The following is a 16,786-nucleotide window of genomic DNA, read 5'->3' on the forward strand; positions in this document are numbered from 1 at the left end:
GAACTGCCAGAGTGGGGCAGCTGCTGTGGTTCAGGTGGTGCCCAGCCTGTGCTGGTGGCCCCAGAGCAGGGACAGGGCCAGACCTGTGAAGGAGGCAGTGCCACTGCCAGCTGCCCTGTAACATCATTTGTGCCATGGTGCTGGGACGTGTTCCTCCACTTCTCCATCTTGTGGAGAAAGGCAGATGACTTCAGTGTCCTTCTGTTTGGGCAATTTTGCAGCAGCAGAAAAAGCTGTGGCACTTGTGTATGGCACTTTGCTGCTCCTGGCACAGCTGTGGAGACCCTGGAAAGCCCCAGTGCCTGTCAGCTGTGTGGGGAGGAGGAATTAGTGGCTGGCTCCAAAATGCCCTTTCAAAATTAACCTTCCTCAGAAGAAAGCATCTGCAGTGTCTGTTCCTTAGAATAACCTTTGGGGTTGGACAAGAAAGAGGTTTCATGGTCCTCTGTTGGCACAGGGGCTTGGAAAAAGGGAGGGAGGAGGCCACAAAGGTGCCCAGTACACAGGGCTTGGGTGTTACCTCTCTGGGAATGGGCTTGGTGAACTTACAGAGTGTGGAGTTTTGGCAGGTACTGGAAAGCAGACTGTCCAACAAACTGGATGGGATTGTCATAAAAATGGCTGCAATGGGAAAGAGGAACAGGTCAGAGTCTGCTGCACACAAAGAGAAGGTCCTGTTACAGGTCAAGAGCCCCAGAGCCACCAGCAGCAAGCCATGCAGGAGGTGCAGCTGGGCTGTGAGGAATTCTTGCTCCCAGATAAACACAGGTTCTTCCATGGCCTCTTTTGGCTGGACATTGCTACAACTGAGGTCTCCTGATGCTCTGAATGGCCCCTTTGGGGTCCTGCTGAACCAGATGGGCTGGAAAGGTGTAAAACCCTTCTTCAGTCCTACTGAGAAACAAACACCTTGAACTGGTGTCACGTCCTGTGGTGTCACACAGAGCACCAGCTCCTTTCCCACTTGTCACAGTCAGTGCAGTGACCTCTTCTAGGACCCAGTGAGATGCGGGAGGAGTTGGGTGACCTCCTACAAGAAGCACTTCCTCCCCACTAACTTTGTGTCACAGACATCTTTTATGAAAAATCCTTTCCTTAGGATTTTTCCTCCTGAGAAGCTGAGAGACCTCAGGGACAAAATGTAAACAATGATTATCTGCTGCTGTGGAATGCAACAGGTGCATCTGTGATTGGTTTCATGGGGTTGTTTCTAATTAATGGCCAATCACAGTCAGCTGGCTCGGACTCTGTCTGAGACACAAACGTTTGTTATCATTCTTTCTTTTTCTATTCTGAGCTAGCCTTCTGATGAAATCCTTTCTTCTATTCTTTTAGTATAGTTTTAATGTAATATATATCATAAAATAATAAATCAGCCTTCTGAAACATGGAGTCAGATCCTCATCTCTTCCCTCATCCTCAGACCCCTGTGAACATGGTCACAACAGTGGAAGGCTTTAGATGGGCAGATGCAATGGGGAGATGAACACTCTGGGAGATGCTCATCATCACCCTGTGGATGCTGCCCAAGCAGATGGGATGAGGCTGGTGGCTCTGGCTGGAGAACTGAATGGTTTCACCCAGTGTCACCATGGCTTCCCAGATATTGGTATTTCTATAATTTAAGTCCAGTTTGGACAAGCAGAGCTTTTGTCACATGATTTTCAAGATCTGTGTGGTTCAGAGAAGTATCCAAAAATCCCTAACTGTGCCTGGGTCAGAGCAGACATGACCTGACAGCTGGGTGTGTTTATCTGCAGAGCTTTGTGTCCCAGGTCTGGGCAGACACACAGGGATCTGCAGTCCCAGCTCTCTGACACGTGTGGCTGCTGCTGGAGCTGGCCAGCAGCTTTCTGAGCACAAGGAATAAACAGCAGCAGATGTCAGCCAGCGCTTAGGTGGTTTCCATGCAGACCACCTGTGTTTTGTTCCTCCCTTGCTATCAGCAAATGTCAGCTGCAGGGAAATCCTCAGCCTTGAGGATGCCCAAACTTCACATCCCACAGCACCCAAGGGCCTCAAAGATCCTGAGCTTGGGACTGATCTCTTGTCTTCCTGAGGGGGAGAGAATCATCCCCTCACTCCCATGGCCATTACTTCTCTCTCACCAGCTTTGCTGAGGTTGTGTTCAGAGGCAACACTGTCCTCTGAAAGGAGAACCCACAGCAGTTCTGAGGAGGAGCCCAGAAGCAGCAATTTCAGCCTGCTTTGGCACATGGATAGCAAATACCAGATTGTTGTCATTTGTCAGAAATCCCAACTAAAGACAGCAGGAAATGCTCCTTTCTGGGCAATGTAAAGATGTAGGAAACATTATTTAATTTTCTTACATTGTTTGGAGGAGGGGATTCCCAACGAATGCGTTCTCTGGAATAGCTTTGATGTTGTTGTTGTGAAAACCACTGTTGGGAGAAACAAATATCTTGATATTAATTAAATTAACATTCTTTTCTCAACACTTTTAAAGCCAGAGAGCCTTCAGAATAACAATCAAATAGGAGATATAGGCTCCTTCCCAGGTGCAGCATCATCCCAGCAGGTGAACAAGGTCTGTGGTTTGGCAGGGCAAAATCTGCTGCATTTACTCTGTGAGGGTTCCATATGTGACTCCACCAACCCCACCAAGGGTACAAGGACTTCAGGTTTAACACTTTACAGGTCAGGAAACAAAAACAAGCAAATACAACATTTTCTATCCACCAGGAACTACAATTTTTGTGGATGATTTCCATAACAGCCCCACAGCTGCCAACCAGAGTGTGCCAGGAATTATCAGCCCTTGTGACTTTAAAGGATTTGTAGCTGGGATATTTTTGGTTAAGCTTGAGAACCAACTGACAGAACCAGAGGACACAATCTCAAGCTGCACCAAGGGAAATTTAGGTTGGATATCAGGAAAAAGTTTTTTACAAGAAGAGTGATAAAATTATGTAATGGCTGCCTGGGGAGGTGGTGGAGTCCCCATCCCTGGGGGTGTTTAATAAAGCCTGGATTTGGCACTGGGTGCCAGGGTTGAGTTGAGGTGCTGGGGCTGGGTTGGACTCGATGATTTTTAAGGTCTCTTCCAACCCAGTGATTCTGTGAATTCTGTGAAAATTTCTATCAGCAAACTTGTTCAGCAGAAGAGAGCTCTGTGGGCACAGTCTGACCTCCTGTACAGCAAAGGCAGTCACAGGCTGCTGTGTCTGTCCAGGACTTGGACCAAGATCTGGGTGATGCCCAAGTTGTTTATCCCAGAGGAGGTGATTAGTTGATGACTATTTGGAATTTGCCTCTTCTTTAGTGAAGGCATTTAAAAAGCCATATTGGAGGGGATTAAAGATCTTATTCTCATTTTGAAGGTGAGGGTAATGATGATATTGGGCTGAACACAGAAATCTCATGAGAATTCTTCCAGTAAAGAAAAAAGTAGTGTCAGATTTTTACTCCAAGGCTCCCAGAAACATGAGAGCAGCTGCTTTTGTCCCACCAGTGTGACACAGGAACTGTGGATCCACATCACTCACCCCACCCTGGGGCTTCTACCTTTGTGGGTGATAACTGGGATGCTTTCTTATTTTTAGTGTCTCCCAGGCTGACCCGTTAGAGGAAGGAGAGCTACCCACTAAAATGGTCATAAACTGGTAATTCCCTATTATAAGTTTATCCTAAGGGAGCTATCCTATAAATTTATCCTAAGTTTCTTTGCATTAGAGGAGGTGGCACAGTGGTGGCACAGGAGGTGGCACAATGCCTGCAGAAACAGTGGCCTCACAATATCAAGTTTAAGTCCAGGTTGTGGTCCCAAACTAGGGAATGGACATCAGAAGCAGCCAGAGAACAGCTGGAATTTGAGCCCCTGAGATGCCACAGGAGAGGGAGGAGCAGAAGGAGGAACCTGCTCCAAGGCAGGCACAGAATCCCACTCCCCTTTGAGGTGTGGAGGCTGATGGGGAGCTGGGCAGGGCTGATGGAAATCGAGGGGATAAACTTTGAGGCAGTGGATAAGGCTGGAAAGGAGAAGAAAGGCCTGGACTGAGTGCTCTCCTCCAGTCAGAGCACACCCGATGCTTTATTGGTCACTCTCCCACAGGGATTGGGTTTGAAAAGGAATAAAAGGAAAATCTCACAGCTCCTGCAGTCGGCCCAGTGTCCTGATAGCCCCGGGGAATTCCAGCAGCTCGTTGTAATTCAGATCCCTGAAAGACAGAGAAGGGAAAAGCATTAATTAACATTTCTGTAGGGACTTGACCTTTGAAGCTGGGAACTTGGTCCTTAACGTGGGAGACAGGTTTTTCCTCCCATGCTGATCCAGCCACTGCCTGGAAACACAATCTCACCCTTTCCCGCAGCAGGAATATTGCAGCAGGAACATTCCCTGCTCAGAGCACTGCCAGGTGAGAGCCAGACCAAGCCATGGTTGTGCCAGGGGGCTCCTCCCAAGTGTCCTGTGCCCAGCACTGGGCAGTGGAGAGCTGCTCCCCATCTCCTGAGGGCCCTGGCCCCTTCTCCCAGGAGCTCAGCCCTGGGCCTTTGGCTCTCAGTAATTTTTCTTGGCTCTCCAGGTCAAAATTGGGTTGATTGAAGGACAAGAAACATGAGCAGCATCAGTTGTGTGGGGCCCATGAAGGGCTTCTCTGTGGTGCAGAGGGGATCAGGGGCCATTCCCCAGTGGGGACATTGCTCATTCCCCATCTTGGGGACACTGAGTGTCCCTGCCACTGGGACAATGCTGTGACTGGGAACAGCGGCAAGAGGAGTCTGTGGGAGGACTTAGGTCTCCTTCTGATGGTTGGAGCCAACCCCACATTGGAATCTATGAGCCAAAACTGGAAGTGATGTGCAAGAAGTACTGACACTGCTGAGCATTCTCTAATTTGCTGTGTAGTAAAATAAATAAAATATACTCTGTTGGTTGTAATGACAAGTGTAGAATTTACCTACCCTGACTTGGCAACTAAAAGAGACATTTGAGTCTGAATGAAATCTCAAGAGTTGTGTTTGTTCTCCAAGGATGGGCTTAACCTCTGGAAAAGGATTTATTTGACTTTTGGGGCACCGCTGGCTGTTGAAAGCGAAGGGAGACGACCCATCTTGTTGTTGATCAGCATCGACTCCGATTTATTGATCAAATCAGTCACCCTTTATAATAGTGTTAATTAACTTCATGCATATTGCAAAATCCGAGCTCACGATAGGTTACAGAGAAAACTCTAACCCCTCCTTTTGTTTACAATACCCGTGGTTGTTTATTGAAACCAAAATTAGTGTTCTCACTGTGATATGAAAAGTTCTCAAAACCTTCATATCTGTTCCCAGAGCAGCCAAGGACTGTTATGAGAAGACTGTCTGAGAATCCTGCTGTTTATAGAAAAGGTGTCTGAGAGCCTAGTTATTTACAAAATCAAGCCTGGGAACTGCTGCTTTACAGCTACCTTTTACTTTCCCATCAGCTGTATACCTTCATGGCCTCTTTCTTTAAGCCATGCTTGAACCAGGCTCTCCACAGCTGGCAACCTGGGAGGGGCAGCCCTTCAAAGGCACCAATCCTGCTGTTGGCTGGAGGGGGCCCATGGAGACTGGCTGGGCTTTGGGTGTGCAGCATTTCTCTAACATGCCAAACTTTCTCCTTGGAAGGCAATTTCAGCTGTCACAGTAACATTTGGCCCTGTCCTGGCCATCCCACTTTGCAATTCACTGAAGTCTGAAAGCCATGAGACTGCTTCCTACCTGCATGACACTCAAGTTTTAAGTGGTAGATACTTTGGAACATGATTACTGGCTCCTGGAGATTACTGTATAATTACACTTAATGAACCTCAAAGTAATTACCATGTAACCTGGATTGTGGTTTATGGAACAGAAATAACTGAGCATTTACACAGCAATGGGCTGCTGCCCAATTACCCTGTAATTCTCATCCTCTGGCCCAGGCTTGGTCATTATGTTATGATCTCTCTTGGCCCCCTTGTCTCTTACCTCTTCTCTCACTACCAGTGCCCCTCTTGGGAACGACTCCATGGCACCAGCTCAGCTTTGCCCTGGAGGTGTTTACACAGGAAATCAACCCAGAGAGCCTCTCCAAATAGGTCCTTCCAGGACTTCCAGTTTATATGATTTATGTCTTAGGGAATGCTTATCACACAATTACAAGATAGGGCACAAACCCAAGAGAAAAATATGGAACGAGGTTGTTGTGGGTGGATTTTGTCAGGTTTAGCTCTGACAAGGTCTACACCAGATCCTGCTGCTGGATTCCCTGAGAAGCCCAGGTGCTGGGGCAGCTCCTGGTGTGGCAGGGTTTGTCCCCTGACACTGAGGGCAGTTTTCCCTCCTTCAGTTATTACACAGGGATCTGGGTGCAGGTACTCTGTGCAGAGATTTGAGCTGATGAATCTGCTCCTGCAGGACCCAGCCAGGGCTCCTGCTGTCTGATAGCTGGCAGTGCTGGCACTCAGCAGGGGAGGAGCACAGGGCTGGTGAGACCCTGAGCTCTGCCTGCCCAGTGCCAGCCCTGCAGAGTGGTGGCAGGGTCCCAGCACACCTGAAGCTGCTGTATCTGTCCCAGGAGTGATGTCCCCTCCTCACATCTATTAGGCAGGAGAGCTCTGCCTCTCCCTGAACTTGCTCTGGCACACTCTGTTCTCATCCTGCTCCAAGCAGATCAGTGCTTTTCCTCAGACTTCCCTGTTTGAGCCCAAATTGATCTGTTCAAGGATAAATAGCCCAACACATGGCTGCTGATAGCCTCACTCTTGGCTTGTAGCCCCCTATCAGCTGCTTGGGTGCTCTTGGCCAGTGTCTGCAGGTGGCACTGCCAGGTTCCATCAGGGCCTGGCTGAGGGCTCTCACTGCACAGGGTTGGTTACCAGGGGCAGGACTGGTAATGACACATCTCTGCTGCTCAGGAAGATACAGGAATGGATTTCCCAAGTGAACAAGAAATGGGAAGTGCAGGCAGGACCCCAATGGAAACTTTCAAAGCATCAGTCAAATCTGATTAACCTCCAGATCCCTGCACTGATTGAAATCAGAGGCATTAGCAGCCTAAGTTAACTGACAGCCCCAAATTATGAACATAAGGTGCATAATACCTTTAAAAATTTCACCCTACAGTGACTCCCTGAAATTAGAGGGAGATTCCACAGAGCTGTAGAGGTCTTTCAAGGCTGGGTGTCTGCCTGTGCCACTTCCCTCCCCTGCACCACAAACTGGGGCTGGGATGAGCCTGTGTGATGCCAAGGGATGGTCCCTGGAGAAGAGGCTCTGTGATCCCAGCCCCGGGTGACATTCAGCCCATCACTGCACTGTCACTGCCACTGTGGAGGCTTCCTGTGATGGCACAGGGCTGTTTTTCTGTGAGCTGCCAACAGATGGAAAGTATTTCCCAGCAGAGAGGAGCCTTGGCTCACCTGTGATTCACTAACAGAACAAGGGATCTTAGATCTGCCACTGGTATTATTTACAGGGAATAATTCATCGTGCTGTAATATTTGCTCCTGTCTTTAAAAATGTGTTTCCTTTCCAGCCTGCACCTCTTCCAGGCAGGCTGGTCTTTCATCAGCAGATGAAGGTTCTGTTTGTACCTCCCCATGTGAGCAAGTACGTGCAGGACCAGCTCTTCCTGAGCGAACACACAGCGCTCCCAGCCCTGGCAGCCTCCTGGGGCCTCCCTCCCCTCTGCACTTGACACATACAAAGAGCATTCATTGTGTTCAGCAGCTCCTGCTGGGTCAAAGCCCATCTTGGAATGCTGGCAGCCACTGGGCTTGTTGGAAAGTGGAAATGCAACCAGGTGTAGTGCTGCTGCTGCACCCCAGCTGCCAGCGACCCCGTTCTGTTCTGTTCAGAGGAGACAATGCCTGTGCTCGCTCCTGCCCTGCTTCCTGGGTTTGGGGAGGTGAGCCTCCCTCCTGGAAAGAGCCCAGCTGCTGAGGGGAGCAGGTCCCTGGTGCTGCTCACAGGTGGCAGCTCTGGATGGAGTGCTGCTGTCGCCCTGATGTGTCCCCAGGGCAGCTCCCGGCCCAGCTCTGCCCAGTTCATGGGGCTCCGCTGGATGGAGGGGGATGGGAGAAACCAGCACTCAGGATGGCCCTCAGGTGCCATCTCTTCCCTGCAGTGGGGCCCCTCTTCCCAAAGCCCACACCCAAACCATGATGTGAAAAAATTTCCCTGTCCCTGTAGCCCCACATTTCTCTTCACAGAGAAATTTCTCTTCACAGAGAAGTGTAAGGCACATCTTCCCAAGAATACTTCTGGGTTTCACATTCTCTGAACCTCAGAGAAAGAAAACACAATTCTTATCATTTACTGTGCCTGTGTTTGTGCAAAAGTAGAATGCAACATGGAGATTGTTTACCCACAGTGATGGTGTTTTGTTTCCTTGGCCTGTCAGATCCAGGTGCGTGTGTGTGTGTTGGGACTGTGGGCTGACAGTCATGAGATTCAGTGCAGTGTGACAGTTGTGTGCAGGGTTGAGTGCTTGGCAGATTCAGTTTTAGATGTATAGAATAATATAGTATAATAAAGTTATTAATTAGCCTTCTGATATCCATGGAGTCAGATGAACATTCTCTCTCCTTTACCAACGCTGGAGTTGCTGTTGATTTGCAACATGTCCCTTCTTCTGTCACAGAACTGGAGTTGGGCCCTGGTCCAAGCAATGGCCCAGAAACAGCATTCAACCCCCACCAGAGTGCTCCTGTCCATGGGGAAGTTTCTGTTCATTTGGTGAAATCCAGTCCTCAGGTCTTTCCACAGGTGCTGTCAGGCTCCATCTGGCCCAGACATCTCCTCTCTGCCTGCTGTCAATGGGGAATTTGGCCCAGCCCATGTTCCTGCTGGTGGATCTCCAGAGCTTCTTCCCCAGGACTCAGATTGGAAGGACTCACAACTCGGTGGCTCAGGGATGATTTTGCTTTTTGACTCCAGTGGCAATGAAATTTCCTGTCCTGAGCATCAGAGAACTGCTCACCAATCACAAACCCTCTCCAGGAGCTGGTGGATGTAGGAAGGGTTGAACCTTGAAGGGTTCCCTTCCTTTTCCTGCCTTCCCTGAGGTACTTGGGCAATGCTTTGCTTGCCCAGCTCCATACTCTGCCACCTTCCCACTGCTGCCAGGTTTGGGATGAAGCAGGGAAAGCTGCAAAAAGCCACATCACTGCTCCCACTGCACTGCTGGGGCACGGGCTGGGGTGGCCCAGGAGGGCTCTTGGCTCAAGGGAGCTGGACCTGGCAGTGCTGCCCCAGCCCTGGAGTCTGACCAGTCCCTCCCAGTGCAGCTCTGATCTCCACTGAAAATCCCAGCAGTGTCCAGAGTGTGGCTGTTCCCCCCAGGACTCCTGTCTGCTCTCCTGTCACTTTGTGTGTGACCTGTGGGGTTCCCCACATGAAAAAACTCATTGGTTGTTGCTCATCCTTAATAACTCAGCACAGTAATTTCCTTTTAATTTTCCCTCATTCTTATCCCAAGGATTAGGAAAATTCCTCAGCACAGGCATTGTCTTCCTGGAATAATTAAAGGAATGATTAAAGGACAACACTTCCCTCCCCAGCACTTTGATTTCATCAGTTTCTCATCCAGAACACCAGGAATATTCCCCTGGATCAGCTCAAATATCCCTTTCTGTGCCATGAGGAGTTCCTGCACTCCCAAAGAACCCAGGAACAAAATTAGAAATCAGGGAGAAAAAGCAACCGAGGGAAAGGACCAGCCAGCCCCAAATTAATCCCTGAATTCTGCTGTTTACTCAGGGAAAGAACACAAGGAATTTTTTTCTCTCCTCCTTTTTTTAAAAGGACAGGAGTGTTGTCCTTTTTGGCACAAAGGAAATCAAAGGCAGCATTCCTTGGTGGAACGATGGCAACTCACCATGGCCATGGCTATGCCAAGCAATAGGGAATCCTCACAACAACAAAAATAAATTAAAAATAATGAGCATGACATAAAGGAGATTTCCCCATTATCAAGGGCGTTTGAAAGTGAAATCAATCAGGCAAGAGGTTCAGAACTGATGTGCAAGAGCAATGGCTGTGAATAATCCCTTTCCTGAGCTAGGCTCAAAGCTACCAGCTCTAGCACGGCAGTGGGATGGCAGGAGGAGCCTTGTCTGTTCTTCTGCTTGAGATGAAAGCCTCTGAAAGGTCACCCAGTCTGCCCAAGACACAGTGAACTGGCTGGCTTTCCACTGTTTTCATTGCTAGAGGGAGCCTATAGCTTCATATTTGGAAGATCTTAACCAACACTGTTGTTTATTTAGAAATAAAAGTAAGTTGACATCAAAGGCCCTGTTATTTTGGGCTTTAACTGCCAGGGTGATTTGAAGTTGACAGCAAGCAGGCTGGAACTATTAATATCTTCAGTCATGCCAAAAGGAGACAAGGAGGGGAAAGAGTCTCAGGTCAATTTTCTGCCTGTGAGGGACTATTAGTGGTTCCACACAGGAAGCCAAAAAAAAAAATTATATAGTACTATAAATTCTTCCATAAGCCACAAAACACCACAAATTTGCAGCTAATAAACCTGAAGATGAAGTGAGATTAGAAGCTGTAGATGGGACATTTGCTGACTATTTCAGTCCCAGTGGGGTTGGAGATGTTACCGTGGTGCCTGGAGGGGACTTTTTGTGCAGCCTTCTCTGAGGACCTGCATTTCCACCTGTCCTGTGCTGGCACCTCATCAAGCTGCCAATAAATGTAATTGCTGCCTCTGCTAGTTGTGTTGGTTACTGTGGACAAATCAAGCACTGGAAATGATTTAATTGGTAGTCTGGAAGCCCAAGGGGGCCATGGTGACCATGTAGTTTGACCTCTTGCCCAGTACTGAGCAGAGAGCTTTACCCAGACTCCATACATCCAGTCATGGCTTGCCAGATCAGTTCAAATATGAAAAATAACTGCACAATCTGGTGCTGTATTTTATGGGATCACAGATTCATTAAGGTTAGAAAAGCCAAGATCATTGAGTCCAAGCATTAACCCCACACTAGAACATGTCCCTAAGCACCCTAAGTGGTTTTTTGAATGCTTGCAACACTTGATGTTGTGTAGCACCAGCCCAAAGCCCACTCTCCTGGCAGTGGCTATCGTGGCAATGGTCCCCTGAATGGGGAATAATTAGCATTATTCAACAAAAGGCTGAATAATTGCTTTATTCTTCTATATCACACTATACTGTACTATACTATACTATACTATACTATACTATTAATTTCTAACTCTTACAGACTGTCTGACACAGCTTTAACTTAATTGGTCAATTAATCTAAACACTATCTAGTGTCTAATTAAGAAACTACTCTTTAGTAAACGGTTTCCTATAACACATTCTACATGTGCACAACAACAGGTGCAGCAAGTGGAGATAAGAATTGTTTCTTATTTTCTTCTATGAGCTTTCTCACAGCTTCTCATAACTTCCCAGGAAATTCTAGGAGAGATGTGTCTCTCTCTGTTCAGAGGATATGTGATTACCACAGGTGGCAGCAGTGTGTGCGTGCCCTTGTGTAGCCACATTTCTCCTCACAGAGAAAAGCAAAGCCAAATCCCCAAGAATATTTCTGAGACTCACATTCTCTGAACCTCAGAGGATGATCATAACAATTCTTATCTCATTTGCTGTGCCTGTGTTTGTGCAAAAGTAGAATGCAATATAAAAATTGTTTACCCACAGTATTAGTGTTTTATTTCCTTGGCCTATCAGGGCCAGGTGGGTGTGTGTGTCGGGCTGTCAGCTGACAGTCACAAAGTTCTGTACAGTTGTGTGCAGAGTTGAGTGCTAAGCAAATTCAGTTTAAATATAATATAACATAGTTATATCTAGTTATATTATAGTTATATCATAGTTGTGTCATAGTTATATCATAGTTAAATTATAGTTATATCATAGTTATATTTTATCAGCTGACAGTCACAAAGTTCTGTACAGTTGTGTGCAGAGTTGAGTGCTGAGCAAATTCAGTTTAGATATAACATAGTGTAATATAATATAAAATAATGTAGTATAATAAAGTAATTAATTAGCCTTCTAATAAAATAAAGTCAAATGCATCATTGTCTCAAAGTCAAATGCATCATTTGTCCTCATCATATAGAGGACAAAAATGTCCACTATACCCAACTTGGCCTGGGGGATGAGATGCTGCCAGTGCTGTAAGCATTGAGAGGAGGGAAGGGGGATGTGGAAGGACCCAGAGCACTTGTCTGGCTCCAGGCAACGTCCCCATCCCCTAAAGGAAGAGGGGGATGTTCACATGCACCACAGAGAGACAAGACCCACCATGGGATTCATCTGCTAGGGTCAGTGTTTCCACAGGGACATGAATCATGCCCTAGAAAACCCCTTTTTTTTGCCAGTTATAAGGAGAAGCCAGGCTATGATGGAACTTGAGGAGTGCATGTGTGTCCCAAAGAAGCAGAGATGAGTTGCCCACTGTGGGGAGGTTGTCAGGTACTTGGGGTACATGATTCCTGCCAGGACCAAGCAGCAGTCTCTGAACAAGGATTCAGAGACTCTGGAAATGTCCCAGCCTCTCCCTGACAGGGTTCTGCAGCACTTTACAGGGTTTCTGTGGCACTGATGGCCCATTGCTGACTGTCTGTGGGTTGTGCCTTGCACCCCTGCAGCCACCAGTCCCTCCCAGTGCAGCTCTGACCCCCACTGAACATCCCAGCAGTGTCCAGAGTGTGGCTGCTCCACCCAGGACTCCTGTCTGCTCTCTGACTGGCAGAGGTGATGGATAAATGTTTGATGTATTTAACCCTCTGCCATGCACATTCAGACACAAAGGGACCTCATTTCTGGGTGCTGGGACACACAGAAACACCCACGAGCTGATGGCTCAGGAGGCAGGCAGGGAGGAGGGAAAGGAGAGGAAGGCAAAGCTCAGGGAAGCCTGCTCTACAGCAGAGCATTCCCCAACTGCAGGAAAGAAGCTGGGGATTTCTACCTGCTCCCCAAGGTGCACAAATGGCTGGGGATCAGCCCCTGGAGCTCTGCTGCTGGCAGGAGGGAGCAGAGCTCCTGTGCATCAGCACATCCATGGTGGAAACGTGCCCCCCAGCTGCCTCTGCTGCCCTTCGGCTGCCTGCATAGGCACCACTTCACATCACACAGCTCGGGAGGAAGAGGCACGGATAGCTGCTCCAGGAAAGGCTCTGGCAACAGGGAAAGGCTTTGGGCCAAGAGCAGAGGAGCTGAGGATCTGTGATGGTCACAGCACGTGTGCAGACTCAGAGGCTGGAGCTTGGAGAGCCCCAGTATCAGTGGCAGGGGGAGGCAGGCTGGAGAGCTGCTCAGGAGCAGGAGGGGGTGTGAGGGTCTGGTGGGCAAAGGGAAAACAAGGAGAGACCTGCAATGGAGATGAGCCTTACAGCAGAGCTGTGGAAAAGTGCAGCACCTCCAGAACCACCTTTTCACCTGAACTGCCTTCACTTTCTCTCTTTTTTTCTTTATAAACCTGCAGAATATCATGTCTGATATGGCTTGTGCTCTGCAAAAGCTTAGCCTGTTACAAGGCACTGACAGGTTCAGGGCTGAGCTGCACCAGGGAGGGCACGTTCCCAGTAGTCCAGGCATCAGCCTTAGGGGGAGAAGCTCTGGGAGGAGGGTCCCAGGGACACCCAGTCAGTGCCAGGTGTGTTTGTCATTTCAGTTTTATAGGTGACTCTGAGTGTTTGGAAAAGTTGCTTTCCACTTATACAGCGATCGGAGCAGTCAATGAACTTTATAGCTCTGTTCTTGTGCTGGGCACAGGGACCTGTGCAGCCAGGGCCCTGAGCTGTGGCCCTCTTTCCAAAAATCCACATGTCCCCTTTCTTTCTCCATCCCCTCAGCCTGGGTGCCTGAGTGCCTTAGGTTGCAAGATGTGGCTGGGGGTGTGAATTCTATCCCCATCGGTCAGAGCTGGGGCAGCTCTCTGCTGTTCATGGAGCAGTTTTTTCTTTATCTCTCCCACAGCCAACTCTCCCCCCAGGAGATCTCTGCTGTCCATGGCCAGTGAGTGTCCCTGCAGGGCTGATCCAATCCCAGCATCCCATGGGGAGATGCTCCGCCCAGGGGAGGAGCCAAGCATTCCTGCCTGGATCCAATCTGAGCCTGGCACAGCACAGCAGCCTTTGCCCCCTGCATTGCCAGAGGAGCAGCTTTCTGCTGCCCTGCATGGCCAGAGGGAGCCCAGGCCCATCTGCAGCAGCCCTGGAGCTGCAGAGGAAAACTCCCCCCTTGTGCAGGATCCCTGCTGCAGCAGAGCCACAGCTGGCACTGCAGGAGGGCTGAGCCCCCATGGCATGGGGCTGGGACACCACCCTGGCACACAGGGGGCAGGGCATGTTCTCACTCCGTGTGTGTTGCTTTATGTTTCTGCATTTCTATGATTTTTCCCCTAATAAAGAACTGTTATTCCTGCTATTTTTGCCTGAGAGCCCCTTAATTTCAAAAATTATGATTCAGAGGAAGGGAGTTTGCATTTTCCATTTCAGGAGAGGCTCCTGCCCTCCTTAGCAGACACCTGGCTTTTCAAACCAAGACACTGAGCCTCTCCTGAAGTCCCTCCCATCCTCTGGCAGGGCAGCTTGGGATCACACAAGCAAGCTCTGCTGAACTGCCTAGGGAGCTGTGCTGACACTGTAGCATCAGGATGCTGAGGAAGTACCAGAGCAGCTCAGTGCAGCAAACAGGGTGTCCTTGAGGGGTCAGATCCATCAGCTGCTTTGGGAGTTGTACAGATTTGGCATTAACATCAAGAGACTGCACAAAAGGCTTCAAATTAAACATGCTGATGGAGAGAGATCCACATGAGGAGCAAGGTACCATTTGACAGACAGTTTTCTGGGAAAACAGCAAAGCCTGCCTGGCCCTTAAAGTGTTAAACAACCCTTGTATGAGCTGTGCTGGAGATATTTCCCATTTCCTTCTTCCTGCCTTCATTGCCCAAGGTGTACTTTATATTAATTTTCTTACTTTCTTTTCTTTTTTTTTTCTCTCCCATAGAAAATCCAGCTCTCCAGAGGAGTTGGTAGGTTCCAGCTCTGCTCTGCATTTACAGACTCGACTAATTACCCAGATAATGGGATGGGTGCTGTGGTAAGGGCATTTCCTGTGAGGCAAGGTTAGGCAGATAAAGTGCCTGGAGCCAGAGGGTTTTGGATTCAGCCCTTCTGGGAGACGTTTCTAATTTATTAGTGCTATTTTTTAAAAATAAATTAAAAGGTTTTTAAATGAATGGAGGTTTGCTCTTTCCAAGTGATTTATCTCCTTTGTGTGATGGGCGGAGGAGCTGGCAGGGATGCAGAGGGGGAGGGAGAATCCAGGCAGAGAGGAAACAGCGGGGTCATCTCAGGTGGAGGGGATGGGCAGGGCTGCGTGGCCTCCCTGAGCACGTCCATGGCACACACAGGCTGGAGATTTCCCAGAGGAGCAGCACTTCTGGGGCAGATTGTTCCTATTTTGGCGCCAGCCCAGAGACCTCCAGCACTCTGAGCTGGTCCTGGGGAGCAGCCATTGATTCCCCAGCCCTGCCTGTGCCCCAGGAGTGACCTTGGCGCTGCTGGGGCTGGCTGGGACGGCAGGACACTGCCAGGACTGGCTTCTGCTCTCTGCCAGCACCAGGGGCTGGCTGTGTGAGTATGCCAAGGCAGGGGAGCCCTGGCACTGTCCCTGCTCCCTGGGACCCAGCCGTGTCCATGACAGAGCCCACAGCAGGGCCACAGCTCTTACTGTGCATTTTCCCTTTGCCTCAGCAGCCCCAGACAGAGCTCTGAGCAGGTGTTGGGGAATGTTATTGGGGAAGATGAGACAGGAAAGCCTTATAAATATGAGTGCCTGGCAAAAGATTTTGAGAATATGGAAGCTAGCAGGTCAGAGCAGACCCTGCTAGCTTGGCAGAAGGGCCCAAAGAGGAGTTTTTAGGGTTTAAAATGTAACACAGTGTGGTAATGTAATGATTCTTATAGGCTGTATGGAAATGCTATAGGATTTGTATCTTGGACTAGATTGGTTAGTGAGAATTAGAATATTCAACACAGAAGATTTATGGTACTGTAATGGGAACTTCGTCCTCTTATTCTTCACTCTTGTCCTCTCTCTCTCACCCTCTCTCTCTCTTTGGGGCTCCTCTCTTGGGCCTGCTCCAGCTGTGGCTGGCAGCTCCCAGCAGGGCCCTGCACCCAGGCCCTTTGCAATAACCCACAAGTTCCCACCCTGGCTGCAGAGATCTCTCATCTCCATCCATCCCCACCATCCTACCCCCCGATGCTCCTACAGAATGTGAGGTGGATTTTGTGGTGGGGACCCTGCACATGCTTTGCCAAGGTGCTGCCTGGCACTGCCAGCCCAGCTGAGCCACGCCTGAGAGCACCAACCTGCCAGAGCCACTGCTGCTGCCTCCTACCTTGTACCAGAGCCCCCAGGGACTCTCATCCTCATCAGGATTCCTGCTGTGTGTGCGTGTGACAGTCAGTCCCCAGGGCCACCACCACCCTCTCCTGCTTGGACAAAACAGTCTGATGGGAGAATAAATAGCTTCCTCCTTTTCTTCAAAGGAGAAATCCTATCCCAGGGCCATCTCATGGATCTTCCCAAACCCTCCACCAAAGCAGTTGTGGAAGTGACTCACTGAAAATGCCACTGGGATGGGATCTCCAATGGCTGTTCCTCTGAAACCACAGCCGTGCCCTCCCTAGCATTCTGCCCCAGCCCTGAGCACAAGGTCTGCTGTTCCCAAAAACCAGTCTCTGCCATTGCAGGGATGCTCCTGGCTGCAGCTGAACTGCTTCCATCAGCTTACCCATAATACTTCTACTCACCAGG

The 16,786-nt window shown here is 49.2% G+C and overlaps 1 protein-coding gene across 1 annotated transcript in view; it reads right to left on the reverse strand.

Annotated features, from left to right (window-relative positions):
* The window catches only part of LGR6 (leucine rich repeat containing G protein-coupled receptor 6), a 173,140-nt gene that overhangs the window by 26,523 nt on the left and 129,831 nt on the right, over window positions 1-16,786 (reverse strand). The window contains exons 7-9 of the mRNA XM_063178014.1: window positions 4,110-4,178; window positions 2,331-2,402; window positions 550-621 (exon numbers count right to left, since the gene is read on the reverse strand). Of these exons, the coding sequence (XP_063034084.1) occupies window positions 550-621; window positions 2,331-2,402; window positions 4,110-4,178 (213 nt within the window). The remainder of the gene's footprint in view (window positions 1-549; window positions 622-2,330; window positions 2,403-4,109; window positions 4,179-16,786) is intronic.

Source organism: Melospiza melodia, chromosome 28 (assembly GCF_035770615.1).
Source record: "Melospiza melodia melodia isolate bMelMel2 chromosome 28, bMelMel2.pri, whole genome shotgun sequence".
NCBI lineage: Eukaryota > Metazoa > Chordata > Aves > Passeriformes > Passerellidae > Melospiza > Melospiza melodia.